The sequence below is a fragment of the Myxine glutinosa genome, chromosome 6 (assembly GCF_964187855.1).
Source record: "Myxine glutinosa chromosome 6, kmMyxGlut1.1, whole genome shotgun sequence".
NCBI classification, from domain to species: Eukaryota; Metazoa; Chordata; class Myxini; order Myxiniformes; family Myxinidae; genus Myxine; species Myxine glutinosa.
Genome location: NC_136266.1, coordinates 170,839,290 through 170,866,264, shown reverse-complemented (window position 1 = coordinate 170,866,264; position 26,975 = coordinate 170,839,290). Strand labels below are relative to the sequence as shown.

The 26,975-nt window shown below is 47.2% G+C and overlaps 2 protein-coding genes across 3 annotated transcripts in view; both read right to left on the bottom strand.

The window, feature by feature from the left end:
* The window catches only part of TPI1 (triosephosphate isomerase 1), a 47,360-nt gene extending 45,180 nt beyond the window's left edge, over positions 1-2,180 (bottom strand). Inside the window, exon 1 of the mRNA XM_068100419.2 lies at positions 1,788-2,180. Coding sequence (XP_067956520.1) covers positions 1,788-1,899 — 112 coding nt within the window. The 5' untranslated portion in view covers positions 1,900-2,180. The remainder of the gene's footprint in view (positions 1-1,787) is intronic.
* A 2,400-nt stretch (positions 2,181-4,580) lies between these two features.
* Positions 4,581-26,975, bottom strand: part of C6H1orf50 (chromosome 6 C1orf50 homolog) — a 29,452-nt gene continuing 7,057 nt past the window's right edge. Inside the window, exons 4-6 of one of the 2 annotated variants that reach the window (XR_010981950.2) lie at positions 21,812-21,943; positions 12,875-13,043; positions 4,581-6,047 (exon numbers count right to left, since the gene is read on the bottom strand). Coding sequence is in view for 1 of the 2 variants with exons in the window: in XM_068100418.2 (XP_067956519.1) it covers positions 5,892-6,047; positions 21,812-21,943 (288 nt within the window). In the remaining variant the exon portion in view is untranslated. The remainder of the gene's footprint in view (positions 6,048-12,874; positions 13,044-21,811; positions 21,944-26,975) is intronic. The other variant, XM_068100418.2, reaches the window with a different exon arrangement.

Sequence of the window (26,975 nt, the reverse complement as noted above, 5' to 3'; positions counted from 1 at the left end):
GCGCCCGCCCTCGGCAATGGCGCCCGCCCTCGGCAAAGACGCCCTCCCTCGGCAAAGACGCCCTCCCTCGGCAAAGACGCCCTCCCTCGGCAAAGACGCCCTCCCTCGGCAAAGACGCCCTCCCTCGGCAAAGACGCCCGCCCTCGGCAAAGACGCCCGCCCTCGGCAAAGACGCCCGCCCTCGGCAAAGACGTCCTCCCTCGGCAAGATGCAGGTGGCCGGTGTTGTGTACCCGTTGAACCTGGTCCAGATGGGTCAATGGGGAATGATGTGGTCGACGTGGGGATGGGGTCAGGTGCCCAACAGGGAATGAGATGGAGGACTTGGGGATGGGGTCAAGGGCCGACAGGGTAATGATGTGGAGGACGTGGGGATGGGTTCGGGGGCCACGGGGTAATGATGTGGAGGATGTGGGGATGGGGTCGGGGGCCACATGGTAATGATGTGGAGGACGTGGGGATGGGGTCGGGGGCCACGGGTAATGATGTGGAGGACGTGGGGATGGGGTCGGTGTGGACCCCTACAGAACGAGTTTGAAGGACGTGGGGATGGGTAGGAAGCCCATCGGGGAAATGAGGTGAAGGCCGTGGGGATGGGTAGGAGGCGCATCGGGGAAATTATGTGGAGGACATAGGGGATGAGTTGAAGGCCCATCGGGGAAATGAGGTGAAGGACGTGGGGATGGGTAGGAGTCGCATCGGGGAAATGATGCGGAGGACGTGGGGATGGGTGGAAGGCCCATCGGTGAAATGAGGTGAAGGACGTGGGGATGGGTAGGAGGCCCATCGGGGAAATGATGTGGAGGACATGGTCATGGGGATGGGTAGAAGGCCCATCGGTGAAATGAGGTGAAGGACGTGGGGATGGGTTGGAAGCCCATCGGTGAAATGAGGTGAAGGACGTGGGGATGGGTAGGAAGCCCATCGCATCGGTGAAATGAGGTGAAGGACGTGGGGATGGGTAGGAAGCCCATCGAAAAATGAGGTGAAGGACGTGAGGATGGGTAGGCGGCCCAACGGGGCATGAGGTTGAAGGACGTGGGGATGGGCTCGGGTTGCCTTTAAAATAGCTCGTCCGGTTGGGGGACTCCAAAAAAGGTCTATGGAAGATCCCAGGGTAATCGGTCGAATCGTCCGTGAAGACGCTGCAGAGACCCCACGCCCACGGCACGTCCTTGCGTTTGACCTCAGAGAGCAGGAAGCGCTTTTTTGAAGGCCCGAACGCACCTCCACCAAGTCGTTCTTTCAATAAATAAAGCTTTTTCACTTTAATAATTATTTAATAATTTATTTAATTTAATATAATTTAATTTTTTTAATCTATGAATTTAATTTAATAATAATTTAATTAAATTTAACAATAATAATTTCACTTTAACACTTTAATTATGATTATAATCTATTTTTAAAATACTTCCTTAGTTCCATTACAGGGAAATTCAACGCAGGACGCCGTCAGGCCCATCAAAGCCTCCGCTATGATTGCCAACCTATGGTGCTTTGTCCATACTCTATGCTTTTGGTCTGAGTTCGAATCGAACCTCCGGACTGTCTCAGCACCCTCACTCCGCCGAGCCGGATTATTCGCACGACAACCGCAGGTACGCAAACTGTTGCAGGTTATGTCACCTTCACAAGGCTCGTAATCTCCCGTTATCGCCATTCCACAAAGCAGACTATCCGAGCCGTGAGCAGAGCCGTGAGCAGCGCCGCTCGGCCCGTGAGGGAGCCGCGTGCGATGCATCAACTACCCACGGCCGGGTACACCTAGACCACGAACCCACCTACCAGTGTTGGGGTCCAGCGCTGCCTTGTTCAGAGTCTCGATGAGCGCGCCGAGGCTTTTCTTGTCTCCATTCATCTTCCAATTCCCTCCAACGAAGAATTTGCGGCCTGGCATGGTGGTGCTCGGTGCTCGATAACTATTCTACAAGCGAACGCGCACAACGAAAGCAGGACGAACGTGAACCGTCGTGGGTATTTTAACGTTTACCAGCACCTCGTCGCGCATGCGCAGAGGGGTGCGGGGCGGATCACCGTGACGTCACCGCACTGCCGATTGGTAAAACGCGATCAAAAGCACAAAATATCACATCGAACATATTAATAACAGGGATGTGATCAATACAACGTTTGACCTATTACAATGACACACTAACATGATGACGTCACCACAAAGTCGAAGTACAGTTCAATTTCACACCAACAACGTTGTGGTCACAAGTCACAACACAAGGGGCTTCCCCCTCCAACATACGCAGAGCAAGCATATCATGTCATGTCATATCATGTCATGTCATATCATGTCATGCATAAGACTAACAAAGGGCATTGAGAGATTCCTTGAATTTAATATCACTTTGCAAAAAAAAAAAAAAAAATTTTTTTGCAAGTACGTATGTTGATCTCTCCGGTTTGTGTGTGTGTTTGTCTGTTCGCTCACTTGTACTTGCCTCTAGGTCACAATTTTAAACCGATCTTCACGAAACTTTACAAAATGGTAGAATTCGTGGTCCGACAAATTCCGATGCATTTTTGGGGTGAAAAGGTCAACATAGGCCAAAGGTCAACCGCTTTTTTTCAAATTTCCAAAAGCCTCAATTTTCATCCGATCGACTTGAAATTTTAATAGGATTTACATATCAGCAAACTGAATTCAACCACCAACTATTTTTGAGATCACCATAGGCCAAAAGAGCAACATAGGCCAAAAGTCAACAACAATTTCAAATTTCTAAAATCCTCAATTTTCATACGATTCACTTGAAATTTCAATGGGATATACACATCAGTTAACTGAATTCAACCAAAAACTATTTTTGAGATCAGCATAGGCCAAAAGGTCAACATAGGCCCAACGTCAACCACTTTTTTCAAATTTCTAAAAGCCTCAATTTTCATACGATTCACTTGAAATTTCAATGGGATATACACATCAGTTAACTGAATTCAACCAAAAACTATTTTTGAGATAAGCATAGGCCAAAAGGTCAACATAGGCCCAACGTCAACCACTTTTTTTCAAATTTCCAAAAGCCTCAATTTTCATCCGATCGACTTGAAATTTTAATAGGATTTACATATCAGCCAACTGAATTCAACCACCAACTATTTTTGAGATCACCATAGGCCAAAAGGTCAACATAGGCCAAAGGTCAACCGCTTTTTTTCAAATTTCCAAAAGCCTCAATTTTCATCCGATCGACTTGAAATTTTAATAGGATTTACATATCAGCCAACTGAATTCAACCACCAACTATTTTTGAGATCACCATAGGCCAAAAGGTCAACATAGGCCCAACGTCAACCACTTTTTTCAAATTTCTAAAAGCCTCAATTTTCATACGATTCACTTGAAATTTCAATGGGATATACACATCAGTTAACTGAATTCAACCAAAATCTATTTTTGAGATAAGCATAGGCCAAAAGGTCAACATAGGCCCAACGTCAACCACTTTTTTCAAATTTCTAAAAGCCTCAATTTTCATACGATCGACTTGAAATTTGAATAGGATTTTCATATCAGCCAACTGAATTCAACCACCAACTATTTTTGAGGTTAAAAGGATGCTCTACTGAGTGCCATTCCACTTTATTCTGTTTTGCCAAGTGTCGCTCTATGAGTGATTTTTCATTTAATTATCATCCCCATGTGCTTTGGAAACAATGGGGGATATTGTAATCAGCTTCTTCTGTCTGTCCATCTGTCCTTAAAATTAAATGGTTGTGCAGAAATTCCCCAAAACCCCACCTATGATCAACACATGGCACAAAAGTGCAAGAAAACAAAAAAAAAAAAAAAAAACCTTTAGAGGCCATTTTCCCCCGCAAAGCGGGGGTTGGCCTTTTTCGGGGACCGTGGTTGTTGTTGTTTTTCGGTCCCATTTTTTGAAGCAGTTTTTTGAAGCACAAAGGTGCAAGAGCAGCACCACTTTGGCCCCGCCCCTTGGGGCGGGGTCAAAAAACAAAAAATGCAATTAAATATAAAAAAAATGAAAAAAATGTAATTAAAAATAATGCAAAAATGTAATTATATAATAAACTTTGTATATACAGTCAGTATTGGGGGAACGCATGAAATATGGAAGGACTTTTTGGAATAGACCCCCTCGGTTCATGTCCCAGAGGGTGAGGACTTCAGGGAACAGTGGAAAAGGTCAAAATGAGGTCAAAATGCAAAAAGGTTGAACTAAACTCGATATTGGGTCATTCCTGATGGAACATTTTGCCATCTTTCAACATCATTAGGTGGGAAGCGTGAGGATCTGCGATGGCGCACCATGGACTTCACTCGAGTAAAAATTTGCCAGGTACATACATGATCAACAAAAGCAGACAAAACAATGAACAGGTGAATTGAAAACGGGTATAATTTGTGCTACCCAATTAAGAACCTTGGCTTGGTGTGCTTGTCCAGATCTCCGAGCAGAAAATGTATGACGAGGTAGTGCCCATAATGCAAAGGAAGAAGAGAACTTGTAATTGGTTTTACATCATTGATGACACCATTTTAGGTATTACAAGAATGCAAGCTCACCAAACTCCCAATGCATTAAACATGGTACACGGAGCCATTCATCAGCACATTCTCATATTTATTAATGTACCACGAGGTGCTTTAGGCTAGAGAGAAGTACAGTACTACAGAAATGAAAAATTGTCGATTTAATTTATTTAGACATCTCCATGAAAGTTGGAGGATCGTTTATAATGCAGAATCTCACAAGAAGCAAAGACAGGAAAACCTCGATTAGCCCAACATATGGGGATTGAATGAACAATGTATGGAATAAACAGAACGTCGATGGAGCATGATGTGAGGCACATCTGATAGATGTGATACACTCGATGATGTGATAGCGTCACGTGACACACATGATATATGACGTGATATGCACGTGACATGATAGCATGATGTGATGCACACATGACATGATATGCACATGACGTTATAGGACGACGCACGCACGATACATGTGCACACATGATACGCACATGATGTGATAGCATGATGCACACATGCTACATGACGTGATAGTGTGACGTGACAAACACATCATACATGCGATAGTGTGATGTGACATACACATTATACATGACATGTGGGTTGTGAAGCACGCATGATACATGACATGATAGCTTGACATGATGCACATGTGATAACATGATGTGGTAGTGTGACGTGACAAGATGTGATTATGCACATGGCATGATAGAGTGACGTGATGCAAACATGTGATACACGCATGACATAACATGATGTGATGCAAACATGATACATGACATTACATGCGATAAACACATTATTTGATAGTGCAACGTGACACACAGATGATACACGATGTGATCTGCATATGACATGACGGTATGAGGTGACGCACACGTGACACATGACATTATACGTGATATGCACATGACATGATAGCATGATGTACACAGCCATGAGAAGGAAGGAGAAGCTGATATTTCAATCGTTAACCCTTCATCAGTGTAGAAATTCCATTCGTCGTTCTGTTCACCAACGCAGACCAACACAAGCCTTCACGAGCAAGACGAGTTCTTCATTGGCACTTCAAAGTTGAACTGTACTTATTATGGACAAATGAACAAATGGAACACTCCAAAATGTCTTCAGTCCGATTCAAAAATTATCCGCATGCAGGGGGTGCAAGGCAGATATCCCAGCACACCATTCCAAGAGCCATCAAAATGGGCAAGGTGCACACCACATCATAGCTGGGTGCACAAAACAGTCGGTTTGCAAAGTGCTGGTCGGTACTCGGTTTGCGGCCAAGTTCCTCAATTAACGAATGAAGCAAAAGATTGCAATTCTTTATCATTATTAATTTCTATAAAACCTCCTGTTGAACTCTAGCCTTGCATAACTCTTCAGAATGCATCCTGGAAAAGTGGTTCAGAAAGAAACTTTTGCAAAGCATGTTTTTGAGAATTTTCCTCATCTCCATGTTCCAGTGGCATCCATGACATATCTTGCTGCAGCTGAAATGCTCCGATAAACTTGTGTGGTTGACTTGAGCCCCATTCCTGCAAATAAGAGGGAAGGCATGACTTTTACTCTCGAGTCCCAAATGACAAATGTATCATATCATGTGTCACAATCCCAAATAAATCACAGGTACTTTGTCTTTTTTCACCATTTACCAAGGTATTGCTAGTCGTTACGTGTGTGTGTGTGTGTGTGTGTGTGTGTGTGTGTGTGTGTGTGTGTGTGTGTGTGTGTGTGTGTGTGTGGGGGGGGGGGGGGGGGGGGGGGGGAGGGAGGAAGCCCTTAGAACTGTTAAAATAGAATGGCCTGTGTGCTCATGTAGGATAAACCTTTCCATTGTAAACAGGGACACGTTAGGTTGATTACCTCTGTCAACGAAGGTGGATGGAGGTTATGTTTTAACCCCTGTTTGTCTATCTGTCTGTGTGTCTGTGAACAGGATATCTCAAAAAGCTATGGATGGATTCGGACAAAACTTGGTGCACGAGTTGGTTAGGTGACGAGAACAAGCCGATTAGATTTTGGTTCAGATCCTGCTCCAGATCCGGCCTATCAGTGAGATACAAAACGTAAACTGGTCAGCCTGGCGGTGGTATGTTTTATACTGAGCGCCGTTCTAGTTACACTCATCATAGGAGAGGGTATTGCATTTGGGTCTGTTTGTTCGTCTGTCTGCTTGTCCACACAGAACACTGGCCTAGCCTCTCTGACCTATCCCTCCCCAGCCCTGTCTGTGCTGTCCCCCAAATATTCCTACAGGTTGCACAAGATCTGCCTGCAACCCTCTTCTGGTGAAACTGCCAAAATCAAGACTCTCTGCTCACCTTCCCTCTTTCATTCCTCTTTTCTCCCACCTCTGGAACAAACTCCCTAACTCTCTTCAATTCCACTCATCCCTCCAGGTCTTTAAAATAGGTGTTCACTACCATCTCTTATCTTCCCCCATCCAAAACATTTAATTAAACATTTAAACAAACTTTTCTACACAAGTTAATTCATCCAGATCCACTTTTCTGAAATACCAACTTCTTTCCTGGAGGTCCTAGCAGTGTCCATGTGATTTTTTACCTCTCCCACCCTCCACCCCCTTCCCACGCCTCCTCCCCCCAAGCCCTCTACCTCCCACAGATCTCCCGATGTCCCTGCTCTCAAATGTTGTACTTGTGTGCTTCCCCCTCCCTCCCCATCTTGTTTCCCGCTCCATTTATTTCGTCTTATGTGTCCGTTTGTTTTTTTGTCATTAATGTTAGCTCTGACACGAGCCTCGATCTTGTATACAAAAAAAATAAAAAAAATACGAGTATGCTTTTCTTTGCAACCGTTGGTCCAATTGACATGAAATTTTCACCAGAGGAACACCTCCTCCTGTATAATTTTAATGATAATTATGACGTCATAGGTCACGTGGTATGGGCACCATCTTGGAAAAACCAAAAAACTTTGCACCTCTATATCTCCGAAACCGCTCCATGGAAAAAATTGAAACATGGCTCATTGTCAAGTGCAGTACTCCCCATGGAGAACAACATATATTCATGTTGATGTCATTCATGCTTCATTATGACATCATAATTCAGCAAGTACAATGCTTAGTCCAATCAGTTTGAAATTTATTGAGTGTGATCTACACAACAATTGTAATGGGAGAATTTAATTGATGATGTCATCGGTCACATGGTTCGGCAGCCATATTGGATTACGTCATGAAAAACCACATAAAGACAGCAACAAACTAGAACGGCACTCAGTAGAGAGCATACCTCCGCCTGGTTAGCCATATCACTCATTGGTGAAGAAGAACCACCTTTAGAGGCCATTTTTCCCCGCAGAGCAGGGGTTGGCCTTTTTTGGGCACCATGGTCCCCTTTTTGAGGCAATGTTTTATGGCCGGATGCCCTTCCTGCCGCCAACCCTGTTAGTCGCCTCTTGCAACACACAGGGAATTACCAGTGAACTGGTACTCAATTTGCCGACATCGGAAGGATGATAGGCTGAGTCAACCACCCTGGTGTTAATTCAGCGATCGACTGGGATTCGAACTCAGGATCCTCGGATCCCAAGGCGGCACCCTAACTGCTAAGCCAACACCAGGCTTATCTATTGTATCGGTTGAATTTTAATTATCATCGTCATCCTCCTGCTTATCACTGCCAGGCCAGAAAGGTTTAAATTACTCAAGGATGACTTTCTAGAAAGAAATACAAGAGGAGGAGGCAACACTGGAAAGTGGATATCATGAAAAATGTTTTAAGTCTGCATGGCATGGGTTGACTCACCACCAGAATCATCATAATCCAAGAAGTTCCTTGGGTTTCCACAGTTGTCACCAATGCATGTACACGCAAGTCCAATACAATAACCCGGCATGTTAAATCAGACCGACGACACCCAGTCTTGATACGACAGTTATTTTGAGCCGGTTATATGGTATACCGCCATGGCAAGACTTGTGTGCTTTGAGGTCTTGACTCCTGCATGGAACGAGCAGTGGAGAACATATTGTGTGGATCTGATTGGTTTCTGCATTCTGGAGGAAGGTCTTCAGCATAAATGCTCCAGAATAAGCACCAATAGAGACTGTCTGGAATAATAGTTGTCTGGTTGATTTGTTTGTGAAATAAATGTTAGGTCTTTCACGAGCCTCGATTCAGTATACAAAAAAAATAAAATAAAATAGTTTTTGCTGAGGCAAGATTCAAATCCGTGAAGTTCATAAGTTTTATAGAAATCCAATCGCACTGGACGATATCGCCTTTTACCAGCATCGCAGTGCGGTGCTAAAGACTGGTGCGCTTGGCCTGGTCGCAAATATGTTCATCATCCGTAGATGCTCTGGGTACAGATGGATCAGCCATTTGTTTGAAAGCTGCATTCAGAACATCTTCCAGAGAGAAACTGCACCACTTCTGGCTGACATTTTTTGACATGGGACCACCTCATGCCCTCCCCAAAAAAAGTTTAAAATGCTGCCTCGGGTCCATGGTGGCCTTCTCAGTGTCAATACCTTGAATCTCAAGAAAAGACTTGTACTTGCCGAGTAGATTGCCCACGTCGTATGCCCGACCAGCCACCAATTCATATTTAAGATCATCAACTGGTACACTGAAAGCACGAACATATTTGTCTTTCATTCACTGGCCTTGAAAGCTCAATGCTGGATGTTACATGTGCTGGGGTAATTTGAAAAGTATACCTTGTAATATTTGGCTTCAGCCTAAACAAGATCAATGTTCACACCACGGAGTACATGCAGCATATCCTCGTCACCTTGCGCCTTTGCTGCATGTTCAATAGATCCACAAACTTCAAATGTGCGAACATTCAGCATTTACTTCACCTTATTGTGACCTTTGCTTTTCAGAATATGCACCTAGACCAGTCCAAAACTTTTCACTGAGATATTTTTTTTTTTTGTATACAAGATCGAGGCTCGTGAAAGAGCGAACATTAATCACACAGAAAGACAAACCGACACTTCAAACATATAACATCGGGAGCGGTAGAGAAGATGGGGAGAGAGGGGGAAGGACACAAACACAACATTTGAGAGCAGGGACCGAGAGACATGGAGACATCGAGAGATCTGTGGGAGGGCGAGGGCTTTGGGGGGGGGGGGCATGGGAAGGGGGGGGGGGGGAGAGGTATAAAACATATGGACACTGCCAGGACTTCCAGGAAAGAAGTTGGAATTTCAAACAAGGTGGATCTGGGGTGAATTAGCGGGGGTAGAAAAGATCAAGGTTTGGGATGGGGGAAGATAAGATGGTGGTGAACAGCTGTTTTAAAGACCTGGAGGGACGAGTGGGATTGACGGGAGTGAGAGAGTTTGTTCCAGAGGCGGGGGAAAAGAGGAATGAAAGAGTGAAGGTGAGCAGAGAGCCGAGATTTCGGCAGTTTAACCATCAGAGGGTTGCTGGCAGATCTTGTGCGACCTGTAGGAATATTTGGGGGACAGAGCACAGAGAGAGCTGGGGGTGCAAGGCCGGAGAGGAGTCGGTAGAAGACAGAAAGACCACCTACCTGCCTGCGGTGAGTGAGTGAAAGGCCCTCAGAGATAGCTTCATGGCGGGAGATTCCAATAATTCTGAAAGCTTTGGTTTCAACAGCGTGAAGCCGAGCTAGGTGTGAGGCAGGAGCACCGGCCCATAGGGGAGAACAGTATTCCGTTGAGCTGTGGATGAAAGCCTTGTATGTGGTGAGGAGCTCAGGTGTGCCGAGGAAGGACTTCGCACGACGGAGGATGCCCAGTCGGCGACTGGCTTTGGAGGCCAGCTTGGAAATGTGGTTTTCCCCAATTTCTGTCAAGTCAGATCCTGAAGCCTCAGAGTAGCAAGGTGATGGCCCGCGTCTCTTCTGAATGAGAGATGTTTGTGCTAGGGAAAGTCTTGTAGCAATTAGAATGGCATCAGTGTACAGAAGTACCAAGTACCATCAGTGTAAAGTACCTCTTGGAAGTACCAAGTCTCTACTGGCCATGTCTCAGTCATATCTGCGACAGAATAATACAGTTCTGATTTATTAGAACATAGGAGGCATAATACATTGCACTATAACAAACTACTGACGCACAGGTAGATACATCTACATAAACATGCTTCATAGACTGGTCGCTTGGTTGTCATCCGAGAGGATAAAACTACAACGATTCTGCAAAACATGAAAGACAACCGATACTTGGGATGAAATATTAATCGTTCTGGGAACGAAGGTAAATTTGCGTGTCGAGGATTCGAGTGCACTCGTGTAAGTCGTCTGCAGATAAGAACTGACTTTCACCTTTAACAGGCCGATTTCAATGTGAATTGGAACCGTTCCTACTCAAACAGTAGGCCTATGTGCAAGCTGCATGTGATAAAGATCAGATAAACAGAACTCAAATGATTGAATGCAAAGAAAAAACAGAAAATGGCGGCAAGTGACAATTGTCTGCCGAATTCGTTATCCCATCAGTTGTGTGATGGAATCTATATTATAAAACAGGAGTGTCTGTCTGTCCGTCTCCAAACTACTCCGTCTGTTTTGGGGATAGCCTTGCAAACATTCAGTGGAACGTTTTGGGGTCCCAGTGGATGTCGTAAGGTAGGTAAGAGGTTTCATAAGTTCCTCCATAAAATTATGATTTTGAAATTGACTCGATACCGAGCTGCCCCAAATCCGGAAGTGAACACATGTATGACAATACATGACATGTATGACACGTGTAATGACGATAATGAGCTGGTTTGATAATATCTTAATACAATTGTCATTTAACACAGTATTTTGTTATTGTATCAATTTATGATTGGAGTGATGCTGTTTGAAATTGAGTGAATACAATTATTATTTTGAATTTCCAACCGTACGGAACTGCTCCACATTCGGATGCAACGTCAGCACGGACCTAAATACAGTACTTGTTTACGTCACGAGTGTTGGAAAAAGTTTATTTTTTGTATTAATGCTATTTAATTTGTGATTGGAGTTATGCTGTTTGGAATGAAAATAGAGATATTGAGTTCAAGTGAATTAGGAAATGAAGTGAGGGTTTCTACTTTCTAACCGTGACATTCGCGGATTCGCCATTGACGGGTATTGAACCATTCAAACGGGTACGTTTTCGTGCAAGTCCTTCACGAACCCTGCTGTCCATGCTTGATGTTTGAATACAGGTGGCACAGGAATGTGGAATTTATTGGTTAATGGTTTCCCATTTGCCGTTTTTTTTAAACCTAAGTCTTTCACGAACCTGCTGTCCATGTCTGACGTGTGACTGAAGGGGGCACAGGAATGTGGAATTTATTGGTTCCATGGTTTAGCATTCACCGTTTCCACATTCTTTGTTTGATTTAGGCTTCCTACCCGTGCACAGCACGGGTACCTCACTAGTATATATATCCGTGTGTACTCTATTGCCCTGAAAAGAAAAATATGTGAATTTATGGATCAATTGCTGCCTAACACTTTCAAATTGAAGTCCTCCCAACCATTTCAATCATCTCGAATGTTACAACTCACCCAATCACTCCCACTTCCCTCCATCCCCCCGCATCCCTAATCACAATCATTGACCTTTAGAAAAAAAAGTGGTACCACATTCTGATGTGACATCCGCCATAGGAATATTCCAATAGGGTTAACCTAATGAAATATGTGGTTAAACCTTGCACATGGAGTGGATTGGGCGAACTCCATATTTAAGGCCCTTAAAGGAAATAGCCCCTGGATAAAATTGTGAGGTAGGATAATGCATGTCACCATTGCATATGTATATCATATGTATATCTTGCACATGGAGTATCATGGAGTATCTTGCACATGGAGTATCATTTGTATATCATATGTATATCTTATATGGAGTGTCATATGGAGTATCATATATCATATGGAGTCATATGTATCATATCATATTGTTGCGGATCTCGAGCCCGTCGACGTACAGAGGGGGGTTAAATCCTTTTCCCTCTCGGGCCTTCAAGTCCACGAGGCCGCGACCCACTTTACACTCGTGGGGCGGATTGCAGAGCAATTCCAACAGCCACCCCCGTAGCGAGCGTGCGGAAGGTTATCGGGTCGAATCCCCACGTACCTTCTATACACACGCCGCTACAAGAACGGGGACTGGACCTCGCACGAGTCACGCTGGTCTGATACGCCCGAGCGATTCGTGTGTCAAGTGACTCGTGCCGTTAATTATTATTGAACCGGATTGAGCGGTTTTATTCGTACAGTGCGAAGCCAATGGTGGGAAATGACATGAACGGCCAAATGGATGCGAAAGAACACAGGTTTATTATACAATTTATACAAATGATCAGGGCAAAGAGACACAGAGCAGAAACTTATCGTCCTTACTTAATCCCCGGAAAAGGGCCCACTCACTCACGCGGGGAAAAGGATGAAGAAGGACGACGTGCCCCAAGCGTGGTCGTTGGTGCCGTTCGCCCCGGTCAGCTCGCTGGGCGTGTCCCTGGGATGTTCTCGGCACGTGCAGGGAGCTCAGGCAGGGAGATCGTTGGCGTCTGCGACCCCGGGAGAGATCGTCCTCGCAAGCGCTATTAACAGGCAGCAGAGCGCAGGGCAGGGAGAGTTAATGCACAGAGAGCCTCGATCACAGAGAGAACCACCCACAGACTGCGCTTTGGGGGATCAAGGCAGGGTTTTTATAGCCCCCTCCCAGAGTCCCATTAGAAAGTTCCAAGCCTTGGCTGCCGTTGTTAGCCACTCCCCTGAGCTTCCATTGGCTGCTTGCCGCTTACCGGTCACTCCCCTGTAGCTCCTCCCTTGGGCCACCCAGACTCGTTCTGGGCGTAGCACATGGCATTCCAGCCCAAAGAGCACATGGCATTCCAGCCCAATGAACAACGAAGCCTACACTTACTGGCCTGCTCCAACGCATACTAACACAGGAAAGGAGACTATGCTTACATTTAATAAGAAATAACTAAACTAAGCGAGGCTACATGTTGTAGTGCAACTAAGAGGGGGGGGTTATCTTTATTCTCACAACTGCAACACTACCCCCCTCTCTCACCAGACTCGTCCAGAGTCGACCCCAACATCGGAACGACCAGTAGAGTCTGGCATGCAATTTTACCTTTACTTTTAATGTGGCACATAGGTGTAATCCCCCTAACATTTATTCTAACCCACGTGTGCGACATTTTAACACTAGATATGTCCCCCCTAATGCGTTGAGCAGCTACCCTATCAGACTCACACCCACAACTATCCGAGTATTTCCGGAATTTTGTAAACTAAACACATAGCCGGTGGGCAACATTCTTATATTTACAAGCACATATATTTACAAGCACAGACATAACGTTTATTTACAAATCTACAACCCAGGACCTGTACTTTAGGAAGAAATTGGAGGAGAGAAACAAAGCACTCAATGTGGCACTTGCTGCTTGCATCTTGCATCTTCAGTGTGCGGCTAACAAAACCGGCTGGCCCTGACCAGCATACAGGGCATATGAAGCATCAGGGCCATCTAAGTCTTCAATCTTCATAACTAGCACACAATAGCACACAATTTATTTTTATTGGCCAGCAGGGCCACTCTCACGTGGTCCACCCGGTGTGTACCCCGGTTAGAATAGGTACACCGTAGCCCTGCGCATCGTAAGAGGCGACTAAGGGTTGGCGTCAGGAAGGGCATCCGGCCATAAAAACATTGCCTCAAACAGGGAACCATGAGCTCATGGGGCCCGCAAGGCTAACCCCCGCTCTAGCGGGGAAAATGGCCTTAAAACGATCATTTATATATATATATATATTTTTTTTTTTTTTTTTTTTTTTTTTAGGGCCACTCTCATGTGGTCCAACTGCGTGGCGTCAGTGCCACTCACAGGTGGTCCCAAGGTGCAAGGTAAGTTGCAGCAAGATGCTGCACAGCAGAGGTGCGAGCCACAAGGCTTGTGGTTCATAGGTGCAGCAAAGGTGGTTTGGCAGCAAAAGTGCGGCACAGGTCGGCTGCACAGGTGTAGCAAGGGTGCAGCAAAAGGACTAGCATCAAGGTGCTGCACAGGTGTGACAAGGGTGCAGCAAAATGGGTTTGGCAGCAAAGTGCGGCACAGGTCGGCTGCACAGGTGTAGCATGGCAGCATGGATGCTGCACAGGAGTAATGGTGCTGCACAGGAGTAATGGTGCTGCACAGTTCGGCCTCCAAAATTGTCCTGGGGCGGGGAGGGAAGACAAGGCGCAACAAGCAAAGGGAAAGGCACGCGGTAGCATGCGAAAAACAAGGTGCCCAGGCACCACCATACCTGGTGCGGTGCGAGGGACACGGAAGAGCGAGCGGAGCAAGCTCGTCCCTAGCCGTCCGTACCCCCCACCGTTGGCTACACTACCCTAGCCCCCCTTGTATTTACAATCCGTCTCTACGTCTTGTCTCCCATATCCCCCTCTATACCAAATTCGTCTCCAAATCCCTCCCAGGAAGGAAAGGATGGAACAAACACAATGTCTCTCTCACGTCATGATGCGTCTTACTTCCAAACGGCTTACAGAGCCTTACGGTGTGAAGCTCGTCCTCCTCGTGACTGGCTGTGGATGGTGCGAAGGAATTTCTCATCCTAACTACACTAATAACATTACACTTTTAAACTACCCGGGGTCGTACCCTGCCAATCTGCCTCTTTAAACTATGTGGTTCTAAGAACCCGAATTCCCATTGCCCACACTGTGGTGCCCTCCAAATTTGGGTCTCACCCCACAAATTTTCGCACTGTGCCCTCGCACAATTTCGGGGCTGGGTCGTGTGGCTCTACCAGCAGGTCCACCTACCTGCGCACCTCAGCCACTGAAGCCGCCTCCCGAGCTTGCCTGCTCCTTGCGACTACACAAACCGGGGAAGGCCCTCACTGGCACTTACCCCCACGATGCCCCCCCCCCCCCGGCATCGGGTAACCCGGGTCCTTCCCTTGGATCCTCGGGCCCCACTCACTCACTACAACTAACCGGCTCCCAGAGACTACCTGCGGCCATACCTGGCCGACAAGCTACCAGTGACAGAGTGCCCCAATAACCACACGCACCAATTAAGCCCCATGCCCAGCCATTCCACAGTTTCATGCACCCGAAAAAACACTACTTGCTACTACCCGCACCACAGGTGTCAATATCCATTCAATTTACCTATGCCCTCTACCTGGCTTTACACTAACCCCCCCCCCCCCCCGGGCTTTCACGAATGGGTTCCATTCCCCCCCATTCAATCCTTCGCACAATGCATTCCACACCAAGCATTCCACTCCTTTTATTCTCACACCATTTATTTTGCACACCACTTATTTCCACACACCACTACTTTCACACACCATTACACAATTCCTCAAACACACAGCATCATCTATCTAACTAATTTCCCCTAAAACTCGTGCTTCCCTCGTTGTCCCTTTACACTATGCACACCCTTTCCTTTAACAACCACCTAAACTCTCTACGTCACCTCTACAGTTCAGGTGTCCTACTTTATTTTATTTTTTTTTGTATACAAGATCGAGGCTCGTGAAAGAGCTAACATTAATCACACAAAAAGACAAACCGACACACAAAACACAAAAAACAAGGGGAGCGGCAGACAAGATGGGGAGAGAGGGGGAAGGACACAAAAGAGAGGGGGAAGAGGGGGCAGGACACAAAACATTTGAGAGCAGGGACATCGGGAGGACTTGGGGGGAGGTGGGAGAGGATTAAAACATATGAACACTGCAAGGACTCTGGGGTGAATTACCGGGGGTAGAAAAGATCAAGGTTTTCGATGGGGGACGATAAGAGATGGTGGTGAACAGCTGTTTTAAAGACCTGGAGGGAGGAGTGGGATTGAAGGGAGTGGGGGAGTTTGTTCCAGAGGCGGGAGAAAAGGGGAATGAAAGAGTGAAGGTGAGCAGAGAGCCTAGACTTTGGCAGTTTCACCATAAGAGGGTTGCAGGCAGATCTTGTGCGACCTGAAGGAATATTGGGGGGACAGAGCACAGAGAGAGCTGGGGGAGCAAGGCCGGAGAGGAGTCGGTAGAAGACAGAAAGACCACCAACCTGCCTGCGGTGAGTGAGTGAAAGGCCCTCGGCGTTGACTACATCGCAGGAGATTCCAATGATTCTGAAAGCTTTGGCCTCAACAGCGTGAAGCCGAGCAAGGTGTGAGGCAGGAGCACCAGCCCAGAGGGGGGAACAGTATTCCATTGAGCTGCGGATGAAAGCCTTGTATGTGGTGAGGAGCTCAGGTGTGCCAAGGAAGGACTTCGCACGACGGAGGATGCCCAGTCGGCGACTGGCTTTGGAGGCCAGCTTGGAAATGTGGTTTTCCCAAGAAAGATCATGGCAGATAGTGAGACCCAAAAGCTTGAGCGACAGAACTTCTTGGAGAGGATTGTTGAGAAAGTAGATGGGAGGGTTGTCCAGTCGGTCCTTTCGGAGAGACATTGTAAGAGTGTGAGATTTGTCAGGATTGAAAGACATGTTCCACTTGTTTGACCAGTCTGTGATTTTGTCCAGGTCTGCAGAGAGTGAGGAGGCTGCAGACTGCCGATCTGAGGGATGAGGAATGGAGCGACAGAGAGTAGAGTCGTCAGCAAAGAGATAGAGAGGATTTTCAAGAGAGTCAGAGAGATCATTGATGAAGACCAGAAAAAGCACAGGGCCCAGAACACTACCTTGGGGAACTCCAGCCTGAACAGGAAGAGGAGATGAGAGAAACCCATTCAGGGCCACACGTTGACTACGACCAGAGAGGAAGTCCGCCAGCCATGCGTGGAGATTTCCATGGATACCAAAGGAGGAGAGTTTGGAGAGCAGAGCAGGGTGCCAGACCGTATCGAAGGCACGTGAAATGTCAAGGGAGACAGCTCTAATTTCCTGTTTGGTGTTGAGGACCTCCATCCATTGTTGAGAAAGCAGAAGCAGCATGTCCAGAGTAGAGTGACCAGGTCTGAAACCAAATTGATGATCAGAGATCAAGCCATTGGAGAAGAGGAAAGATTTAATATCTGAAGCAATGATGGATTCCATGACTTTGCTGATAATTGGGAGAAGGCCGATTGGTCTGTAGTTGCTGGGATCTGTTTTTGCACCTTTTTTGTGCAAAGCGGTGATGTTGGCTGATTTCCAAGCAGATGGCAGATGACCTTGAGCAAAAGAGAGGGTGAAGAGAACAGAAAGAGGGAGTGAAAGAGCAGAAGAACATGATTTTAGGACCCGTGGGCTGATGCCGTCAGGACCAGTTGCAGAATCAGAGTCGAGGGTTGACAGAAACGTTTCCACCTTGTCAGGAGGAAAGGACACAGAGTCCAGGAGCAGCTGGGTACGACTGGGTACGGTGGGTACAGAGAGGGATGGGTTTGGGACACAAGATTTAGAGGCAAACACAGAGTTGAGGCATTCAGCTTTTTCACGTGCGGAAATTCAGCTCTTGTCCCTAAGGTCTTCTAAATCCCTATTATTATCCTAGCCCTCCCTCAGCGAGCTTTGGTTCCCCATGGAGGCAACCATTGCTGGCCCCTCCATGGGCCTAACACTGCCATCCCCCTAAACTAGTGCTCATGCCCCCCCCCCCCCCCCCCCCGTGTGAGGAATGGTTGCACTACCATTCCCCCACGTGGGGTACACTACTCTCAGTCCTCTAAACTATGAGCCCCCATCTATGGAGGTGCTTTGTCACAGCTCGGCCTCGAAGGGCTGAGCGATCCATGCGGGTGGTTGGTCGCCTGTATGCGGTAGCCAGCCGGCATTGACGATCCGAGGGGGGAGGAATTGATGGGCCCAGGTGCCGGGCTCCATCCCTGCGCGGGGCCTAGCGGTCCCACGCACGATGACCCAACCGGCCATGATCCGGGCACCTCACCTGACAAGGTGCGTGGCTCCGATACTTCGAACCTCCCCTCGAACCCGGCCGACCGCCCTTGCCGCCATACAGTGCCAACCATACAGTGCGGGGGCCGAAGGCACGAATCGTGCACGCCGGTCTTTGTGAGACCGACACAGCAGCGATCCCCTCCGGTCCCTGCAGCACACAACTCACCGGGGGCTCGCGTATGCTACCCGTCCCACAAAGGACTACCCCGGTCGGTGTGGATGCCCGGGCCGCGTCCTCACCACGCGCGACCCACTCCACACTCGCACACCCAGGCGCACACGCACCCCCCACACACTTCGTTACCGCACACACCGGTGCACACTCTTCCTTTACACACGCCAGTGCACACTTTTCTTTTGCACACTCGGCCATCACACACTCCGGTGCACACTCCCTCTCCACACACTCAGCCATCGCACACTCCGGTGCACACTTTCTCGCACTCCTTTTCCACACACTCTGGTGTGCACCCTATCTCCATGCACTCCAGTATGCACTCTCCTTCCATGCACTCCGGTACGCACTCTCTTTCCACGCACTCTCGCTCATACTCCGTAACACCCTCTCGCTCCACGCACTCCCTCGCATACCGCACAATGGGCCCTTCGCGAACGCCCGGGTTTCGCCTCTCTCCCAAGCTCGCCGAGCACCCGTTCGCGCCAAACACATTCGCGCATTACTCACCTCGGGGCCCCCCTTCTCCGCCAGCACCTGCAAACTGTTTATGGGGTTAGCAAGCACAGCATCACGGTGCGAACACGAACCTTGCACATGTTCCATGGGTTCCTCCCGTGATTTATTCTCTGTCTCTCCCGTCTCTTCAACCCCAATTGTCTCTTCTTCTAACACGACGATCGTCGGCGCCCCTAAAATTTCCTTTTCCAACTCAGCCTTCGCTGGCGCCCCCAAAATTTTATTTCCCAATTCGACGATCGTCGGCTCCTCTACACCCCGCGTCACTACTCCCATAGCCCCCGTCAATTTGGCTGTGCTCCGCTTTATCCCGCTCTCCACGCACCGCTTCAACCCGTCACGTACCACCGCGACCTCCCCGCTCAGCTTGCGCCCGATCTCCTCCCCCATCTTTTTCATGTCACACCTTGCTTCGTCCCTCATGGCGTCCATTTGATTAGCCATTTGACCACCCATTTTGTTCATTCCCCTGGTGGATTTCTCACTCATCTTCTTCATATTACACTTGGATTCCTCCCTCATTTCTTTCATGTCCTCACCCGACTTGACCATAAATGCCGTCATTTGTGCCATAAATAGGCCCCAATCCACTGGCTCGGCTTCCGCCGCCACGTGCGAGGCGCCGCCATTGTCTTCCCCTACTGCGGCACCCTCTTCAGTTTCCTCTTCTACCAACCCTTCCTGCTGGTCCTCACTTATTATTAATTAACTAACTAAGAGGGGGCGGGGGGGGGGAGGTTATCTTTATTCTCACAACCGCAACAATATGTATTATATTGTTGTGGTTTTTGGAATAAAGGCAACCCCCCTTTTAGTTAGTTGCACCACAACATGTAGCCTCGCTTAGTCAGTTATTTCTTATTAAATGTGAAGTATAGTCTCCTTCCCAGTGTTAGTATGCGTTGAGGCAGGTAAGTAAGGGTAGGCCTCATTGGGCCTGGAATGCCATGTGGTGGGCCTAGGACAAGTCGAGGAGGCCCGAGGGAGGAGTCGGAGGGCGTGGCTGGTAAGCAGCAAACAGCCAATGGGAGCTAAAGGGGAGAGGCCACCAACGGCGGCCAATGAGAGCTAAAGGGGAGTGGCCAGCAACGGCGGCCAATGAGAACTAAAGGGAGTAACTGATGAGAGACTATCACGACACGTGACGCCCGGCGGCCAGTGGAGGCCCGTGGAACATTCTAGTGAGGGTCCGGGGGGATATAAGACCCGGCCCGGACCCCCGAGCTCGCTCTCTGCTGCCCCCCGTTCTCCCTGGCTCTGGTCTCTCTTTTGCCCTTGCTCTCTTGGGTTTCAGGCTCTCGCAGGACGATCTCTCTCGTTGGCCCTGTACTCCGACAATCTCTCTGCCTGGACTCCCTGCACGTGCGCTTTTGCCTTGCTGACTTCGGGACACGCTGCGTGGATTCCTGTTCGTGCACGACTGAAGTCGACGTCCCTGCCGCGAACATCCTCGAGGGGAAACGCCCAACGAGCCGTCCGGGGCAAACTGCACTAAGCGGCCGCGCTTTGTGCGCGTCCCCTTCTTCCTCCCCTTCCCCGAGCGAGTCAGAGGGCCCTTGTCTGGGAACCGTAAGTAAGGACTGTTAAATTTCTCTTCTGTGTCCCTTTTCTCTCACCAGTGTACATTTGTGAATAAACCTGTGCTTGTTTACAACTTGGCCGTTTACGTCCCTTCACCATTGGCCTCGCATTGCACGAGATAAAACCGCTTGTTCGGGTTCAAAGTAATTAACGGCATGAGTTACGCGACACGCAAACCGCTCGGGCATATCAGACCAGCGTGACTCGTGTGAGGTCCAGCCCCCGTCCTCGCGGCGGCGTGTGTATCGAAGGTACTCGGGTTGTGACCGGAAACCCTTCCACGCGCTCGCTGCGGGTTTGGCGGCTGGAATTGCTCAGCAATCCGCCCCCACAAATGTAGAGTGGGTAGCGGCCTCGTGGACTCGAAGCTCGAGGCGGAGCAGGGCTTAATCCCCCCTCAGTACGTCGACAGGCTCGAGATCCGCAACAATATCATATGTATCATATCATATGTATCATATATCATATGGAGTATCATCATATGTATATTGTATATCATATGTATATCTTGCACCTTGCACATGGAGTGGATTGGGCAAACTCCATATTTAAGGCCCTTAAAGGAAATAGCCCCTGGATGAAATTGAGGTGGGATAATGCATATCACCATTGCATATGTATATCATATGTATATCATATGTATATCATTGCATTGATATCACCATTGCATATGTAATAAATCGATAGGCCCCTAATCAGCATGTCCAAAGTATGAACTAAACATGTGACTCTTCTTACTCACCAATCACAACTTACACTTTAGATTTGTGACATAGTTTGTTCTCGAGGGAATTTTGATAATTTTAAAAGTTTGTTAAACACACTTTTATGAAATCTTTTATGAAACGAGAATATATTCTGTTTTTCATGTTAAAAACTTCTGAAAAATTAGGGGCCTATCTATGTATTACATATGCAATGGTAATAAAAAAATTTTTTGTGAGGTAGGATAATGTTCTTCTAAAGATACTATGCGATTTAAATAACAATACACAATTCCACAACGATTCCCCAAAAAGTACCAAACAGCTCATTCTAACGAAATCTTCCCCATTAAGGCCAGTCAATTTTCATATAAATTGGTCTCTACCATGTTTCCTCATTGCAACCAACATGCACATGCACACTAGAGCCCAAAAAATGACAACAGAGCCACGGGAAGTTTTCCTGGTAATCATCAGTGCTACAACCTTGGGCGAGATGATGGAGAAGTAATTCTGGCCAGAATTCCGTTGGTAAAGGAAGTAAACTTGTCCTGCTTTCTTCACCATATTGCAGGCCGCGTGGTGCAGTTCTGCGTCACGCTTGGCTTCTTCAAGCACCTACAACGAAGCATTTAGACATCCTAGTTGTGTACATAGAGCGTTTGGAAATTTAGCTGTTCCTAAATACGTCAATTTATTGGTTCACGAGTTATCAAGTGACCACTATATTCGTCATGTGTGTGTGTCTGTCTGTCTGTCTGTGTGTGTGTGTGTCTGTCTGTCCGCAGCATAACTAACTGACGATATCATCCGATCTTGATGAAACTTGGGTGGGAGGTTGATATCATGATCTAGTTGTGTCCTGCCTAGAGTGGGCGTATTGCGCCCATTGTGGGCGGAACCACGCCCGAAAAAGATGTCTTTTTAGGGGGTAATCGATTTCAAGCTACATCTTCTCCGAGGGGTTTGGTGGAATCTGACAGGGGTTTCGGTATTTGGTTAGGCCAATGTCATGTGTCTAGCCCCACGGAGCTCGATTTTTCATTTTTCATTTTTTTTTTTCTTTTTTTTTCATTTTTTTTTTCATTTTTCACCGAATTTTCGGGATTGCGTAGCTAACTAACCTCATAAGTGATTATACATTATTTTCTATCTCATTTCAAGGTCAGTAACCTTCGTTTTGACATTTCCGAGCCTGGCCTGTCCGGGCCTATTTCGGTTATAGTCCTTTGTCATTGAATACCGCTCGCTCGTGAACCATCGTCGTCTCCTGACTTGTAACATTAATAATGTACAACTCCATCATGCTCCTGTTTGTTGTTGTATAAACCTTGACCAACAAAAAGTTAAATATATACAAAACTCTTCTGCGTTTGATTTTTTTATGCTGCGCTCGCGAAGCGAAAATCAGGATTAGGCATTTGGTTGCATACGTACGTACATGCATATTTGCATTTTTAAAAGTCATCTTCTCGGCAACCGTCTATCCGATTGACACATTTTACCATCGAAGTGTCTCCGCCTGTATAATTTTTTTATTCAGAATTATGACATCATAGGTCACATGCTACGGACGCCATCTTGGAAAAACGTTACCACCTCTCTATCTCCCAAACCACTCAATTAAAAAAGTTGAAACAAGGCTCATTGTCAAGTACACCCCATGGGGAATAAGATATGTTAATGATGTCACCGGTGCCTTCATTATGATGTCATAATTCAACAAGTACGACGCTTGATCTGATCACGATGAAAAAAAAAAATTCCTCTGCAACTGTTAGTCCGAAGGACACTAAATTTGTACCGTAGGAGCGACTCCTGTATAATATTTTAATTATGATTATGACATCATAGGTCACGTGGTACAGGCGCCATCTTGGATAAATCAAAAACATTGCACCTCTATATCTCTGAAACCGCTCCATGGAAAAAAATTGAAACATGGTGTCTTGTCAAGTACTCCACATGGGGAATAAGATATTTTAATGATGTCAACGGTGCCTTCTTTATGACGTCATAATTCCACAAGTATAACGCTTCATCCGTTCAGTATGAATTTTTTTTCTCTGTAATCCTTGGTCCGATTGACACTAAATTTTCACCATAGGAGCGCCTCCTCCTGTAGAATACTTTAATGATAATTATGACGTCATAGGTCACGTGGTAGAGACACCATCTTGGAAAAAACGAAAAACGTTCCACCTTTATATCTCCAAAACTGCTCCATGGAAAAAAATTGAAACTTGGCTCTTTGTAAAGAACTCCACATGGGGAATAGGTGCCGTTAACGATGACGTCATTTGTGCCGTAATTATGACGCCATAATTCGACAGGGACAACGCGTAGTCTGATCAGTTTGAAATTTGTTGAGCGTGATCTACACAACAATTATATTAGAGAATATACATGAATAATAATAATAATAATAATGCATTTATTTTATATAGCGCTTTTCAGGAAGCCCAAAGACGCTTTGACAGAGTGCAAAACATAATGCATAGCAAAACATAAAAACAATTGCAAAAAAGAAGAATCAATAGGGAAATATTCAAAGCACAAAGGAGGGAGAAGGAGAGGAGATAGGCAGGGGTTAGATGCTGTGGGTTAAATGTTGAATGCAGTGTTGAACAGGTGGGTCTTGAGTGATGTTTTGAATGTGGTGAGTGAGGAGGAGTCTCTGATGGTGTGAGGTAGCGAGTTCCAGAGGGTGGGAGCAGCGATGGAGAAGGCCCTGTCCCCCCAGGATCTAAATTTGGTCCGGATGGGGGGGGGGTCAGGAGGTTGGTACCAGCAGAGCGGAGGTTGCGGGTGGGAGTGTGTCTGGAGAGGAGGTCAGCCAGGTAGGATGGGGCCAGGTTATGGAGGGCTTTGTAGGTCAAGTGGAGGATTTTGTACTGGATTCTCTGGGAGATGGGGAGCCAGTGAAGCTTGTAAAGGACGGGGGTGATGTGGTCACGGGTCCGGGAATGGGTGAGTAGACGGGCAGCGGAGTTCTGAATGTATTGGAGTTTATTGGTGATTGTTGAGGGTGAACCATAAAGGAGGCTATTGCAGTAGTCCAGACGGGAAGTGATGAAGGCGTGGATGAGGGTTTCTGCAGCCACGGAGGAGAGGGATGGACGGAGACGGGCGATGTTTTTCAGGTGAAAGAAGGCTGTCTTTGTGATCTGTTTAGTGTATTTGTCGAAGGAGAGGGTTTGGTCAAAGATGATGCCAAGATTCCGGATGTGAGGAGGTGGATACTGGGAAACCGTCGATGTTGAGGGCAAAGTTATGGGTGGACTTGGTGAGCGTTTTTGGGCCAATGATGATTATTTCAGATTTATCACAGTTAAGTTTGAGGAAGTTGATTTGAAGCCAGGATTTTATTTCAGTGATGCAGTTTGTCAGGATAGAGTGGGTGGTGGTGGAGATGGACTTGGTGGAGATGAAAAGCTGGATGTCATCGGCGAAGCAGTGGAATTGGAGACCATGACGGCGGATTAAGTGACCGAGGGGGGACAGGTAAAGGATGAAGAGGAGGGGGCCAAGAACTGAACCTTGGGGGACACCTTGGGGGAGGGGAGCAGTGGGGGATTTGCAGTTATTGATGGAGATGAACTGACGTCTGTCAGAGAGGTACGATTTAATCCAAGAGAGGGCAGTGCCGGTAATGTTAAAGGTGGTTTCAAGTCGGGTGAGGAGGATGGTGTGATCGATGGTGTCAAAGGCGGCGCTGAGGTCGAGGAGGATGAGAATGTTGAGGTTGCCAGCGTCAGAGGAGAGGAGAAGGTCGTTGGTGATTTTGAGGAGAGCAGTTTCAGTACTGTGGTTGGAGCGGAATCCGGATTGGAATGTTTCATACAGGTTATTGGCAGAGAGGTGATGTTTGAGTTGAGTGGCTACAGCGCGTTCCAAAACCTTTGACAGAAAGGGTAGGTTGGAGATGGGTCTGAAGTTATTTAGGGTGTCAGGGTTTAGTCCAGGTTTTTTCAGAATGGGGGTAACAGCAGCAATTTTGAGGGATGGTGGGACGATGCCTGTAGACAGGGAGGAGTTTATTGTTGCAATGATAAGTGGAGAGAGAGCAGGGAGGGAGGCCTTGACAAAGCTGGAGGGGATGGGGTCAAGAGTGCAGGTGGCAGTTTTCATTCCGATGAGGAGTTCAGAGAGGTCAGTAGGGGAGACTGGGGAGAATTGAGACAGGGGATGGCAGGATAAGGGGGGGCAGGTGGTTTGAGGGGGAGCGGGTGCGGCGGTGGTCAAGCTGTTGTAGATGTTTTCAATTTTGCGTTGGAAGAATGAAAGGAAGGAGATGCAGTTGTCTATTGTGAATGACTGGGTGGTGGTGTTCAGGGGGCTGAGGAGTTTGTTTATTGTAGAGAAGAGTGCTTTTGGGTTTCCGGAGCCAGAGTGGATAATTTGAGAGTAGTAGGCGGAGCGGGCGTGGGAGAGGGCATCTTTATAGTGTTGTATGTGGTCCTTGTAGGCCTGGGAGTGAACTGTGAGACCTGTTTTATTGCGGAGTCTTTCAAGTTGGCGAGCACGAGTTTTCATCAGGCGGAGTTCAGGGGTAAACCAGGGAGCAGAATGGGTGAAAGAAACTGTTTTGGTTTTTATAGGCGCAAGTTGGTCAAGGCAGGAGGAGAGAGTGTGGTTGTAGTAGTCAGTGAGGTCAGAAGGGGTGTGGAGGTCAACGAAGGGAGAAGTCGACATTTTTTCAGAGAGGGTCGATGAGAATGAGGTAGGTGAAAGAGCGTTTAGCTTACGGAAGTTGATAGTGCGATAATGCCTTGGTGCTGGGGTGGGGATGTTGATGGTCAGAGTGATGGCTAGGTGGTCAGAGAGAGTGAGGTCGGAGCCAGAGAGATGGTGCAAAATTAGTCCAGTAGAGCAGACAAGGTCCAAAATGTGACCACGGTTATGGGTAGGAAAGTTGACATGTTGAGTGAGGTTAAAGCAGGTGAGTAAATCAGTGAAGTCAGTGGTTAGCGTGGAGTCAGTGGAGTTCATGTGGATATTGAAATCACCAAGGAGGAGGATTGAGGGGGAGAGGGAACATAGCTGGGTCAGAAAGTAGGAGAAGTCAGACAGGAATGATGGGTGTGGTTTGGGAGGGCAGTAGACAACAGCCATGACTGACTGTGTGTGACCAGAGAGTTTAAAAGCCAGGTGTTCAAATGATGGAGCAGATGAGATGGAGATGAGGTTGGTCTTGATGTCTTGTCGGTGAATAACGGCAATTCCACCACCTCGGCCCTCCGAGCGTGGTTTATTGATGTAAGAATATCCATTGGGTGTGGTGAGGTTGAGCGTGTAGTAGTCCAGTGGTTGTTGCCAGGTCTCAGTGAGACAGAGAAAGTCCAGTTTATTTTCCAGGATGTAGTCGTTCAGGATGAGGCATTTGTTGTTGAGGGACTGGGTATTGAACAGGGTGAGCTTGATGTTGTTTTGTACGGCGGGTATGAATCCAGGTGATTTGGCCAGGGTTCGCAGACAGGAGGTGCGATTTTGTGCGTTGTTGTGACCAGGTGTGTTGGGACGATGAGTGGGAGTGCGCTGAGCCGACCAGAGGATGGGGATGGAGTGACCTGATTGTAAATAAACAAACTTACGACTGGAGCCACGGTGAATGTACCTGGGTCGACGCAGGAGTCCATTCGATTTGATT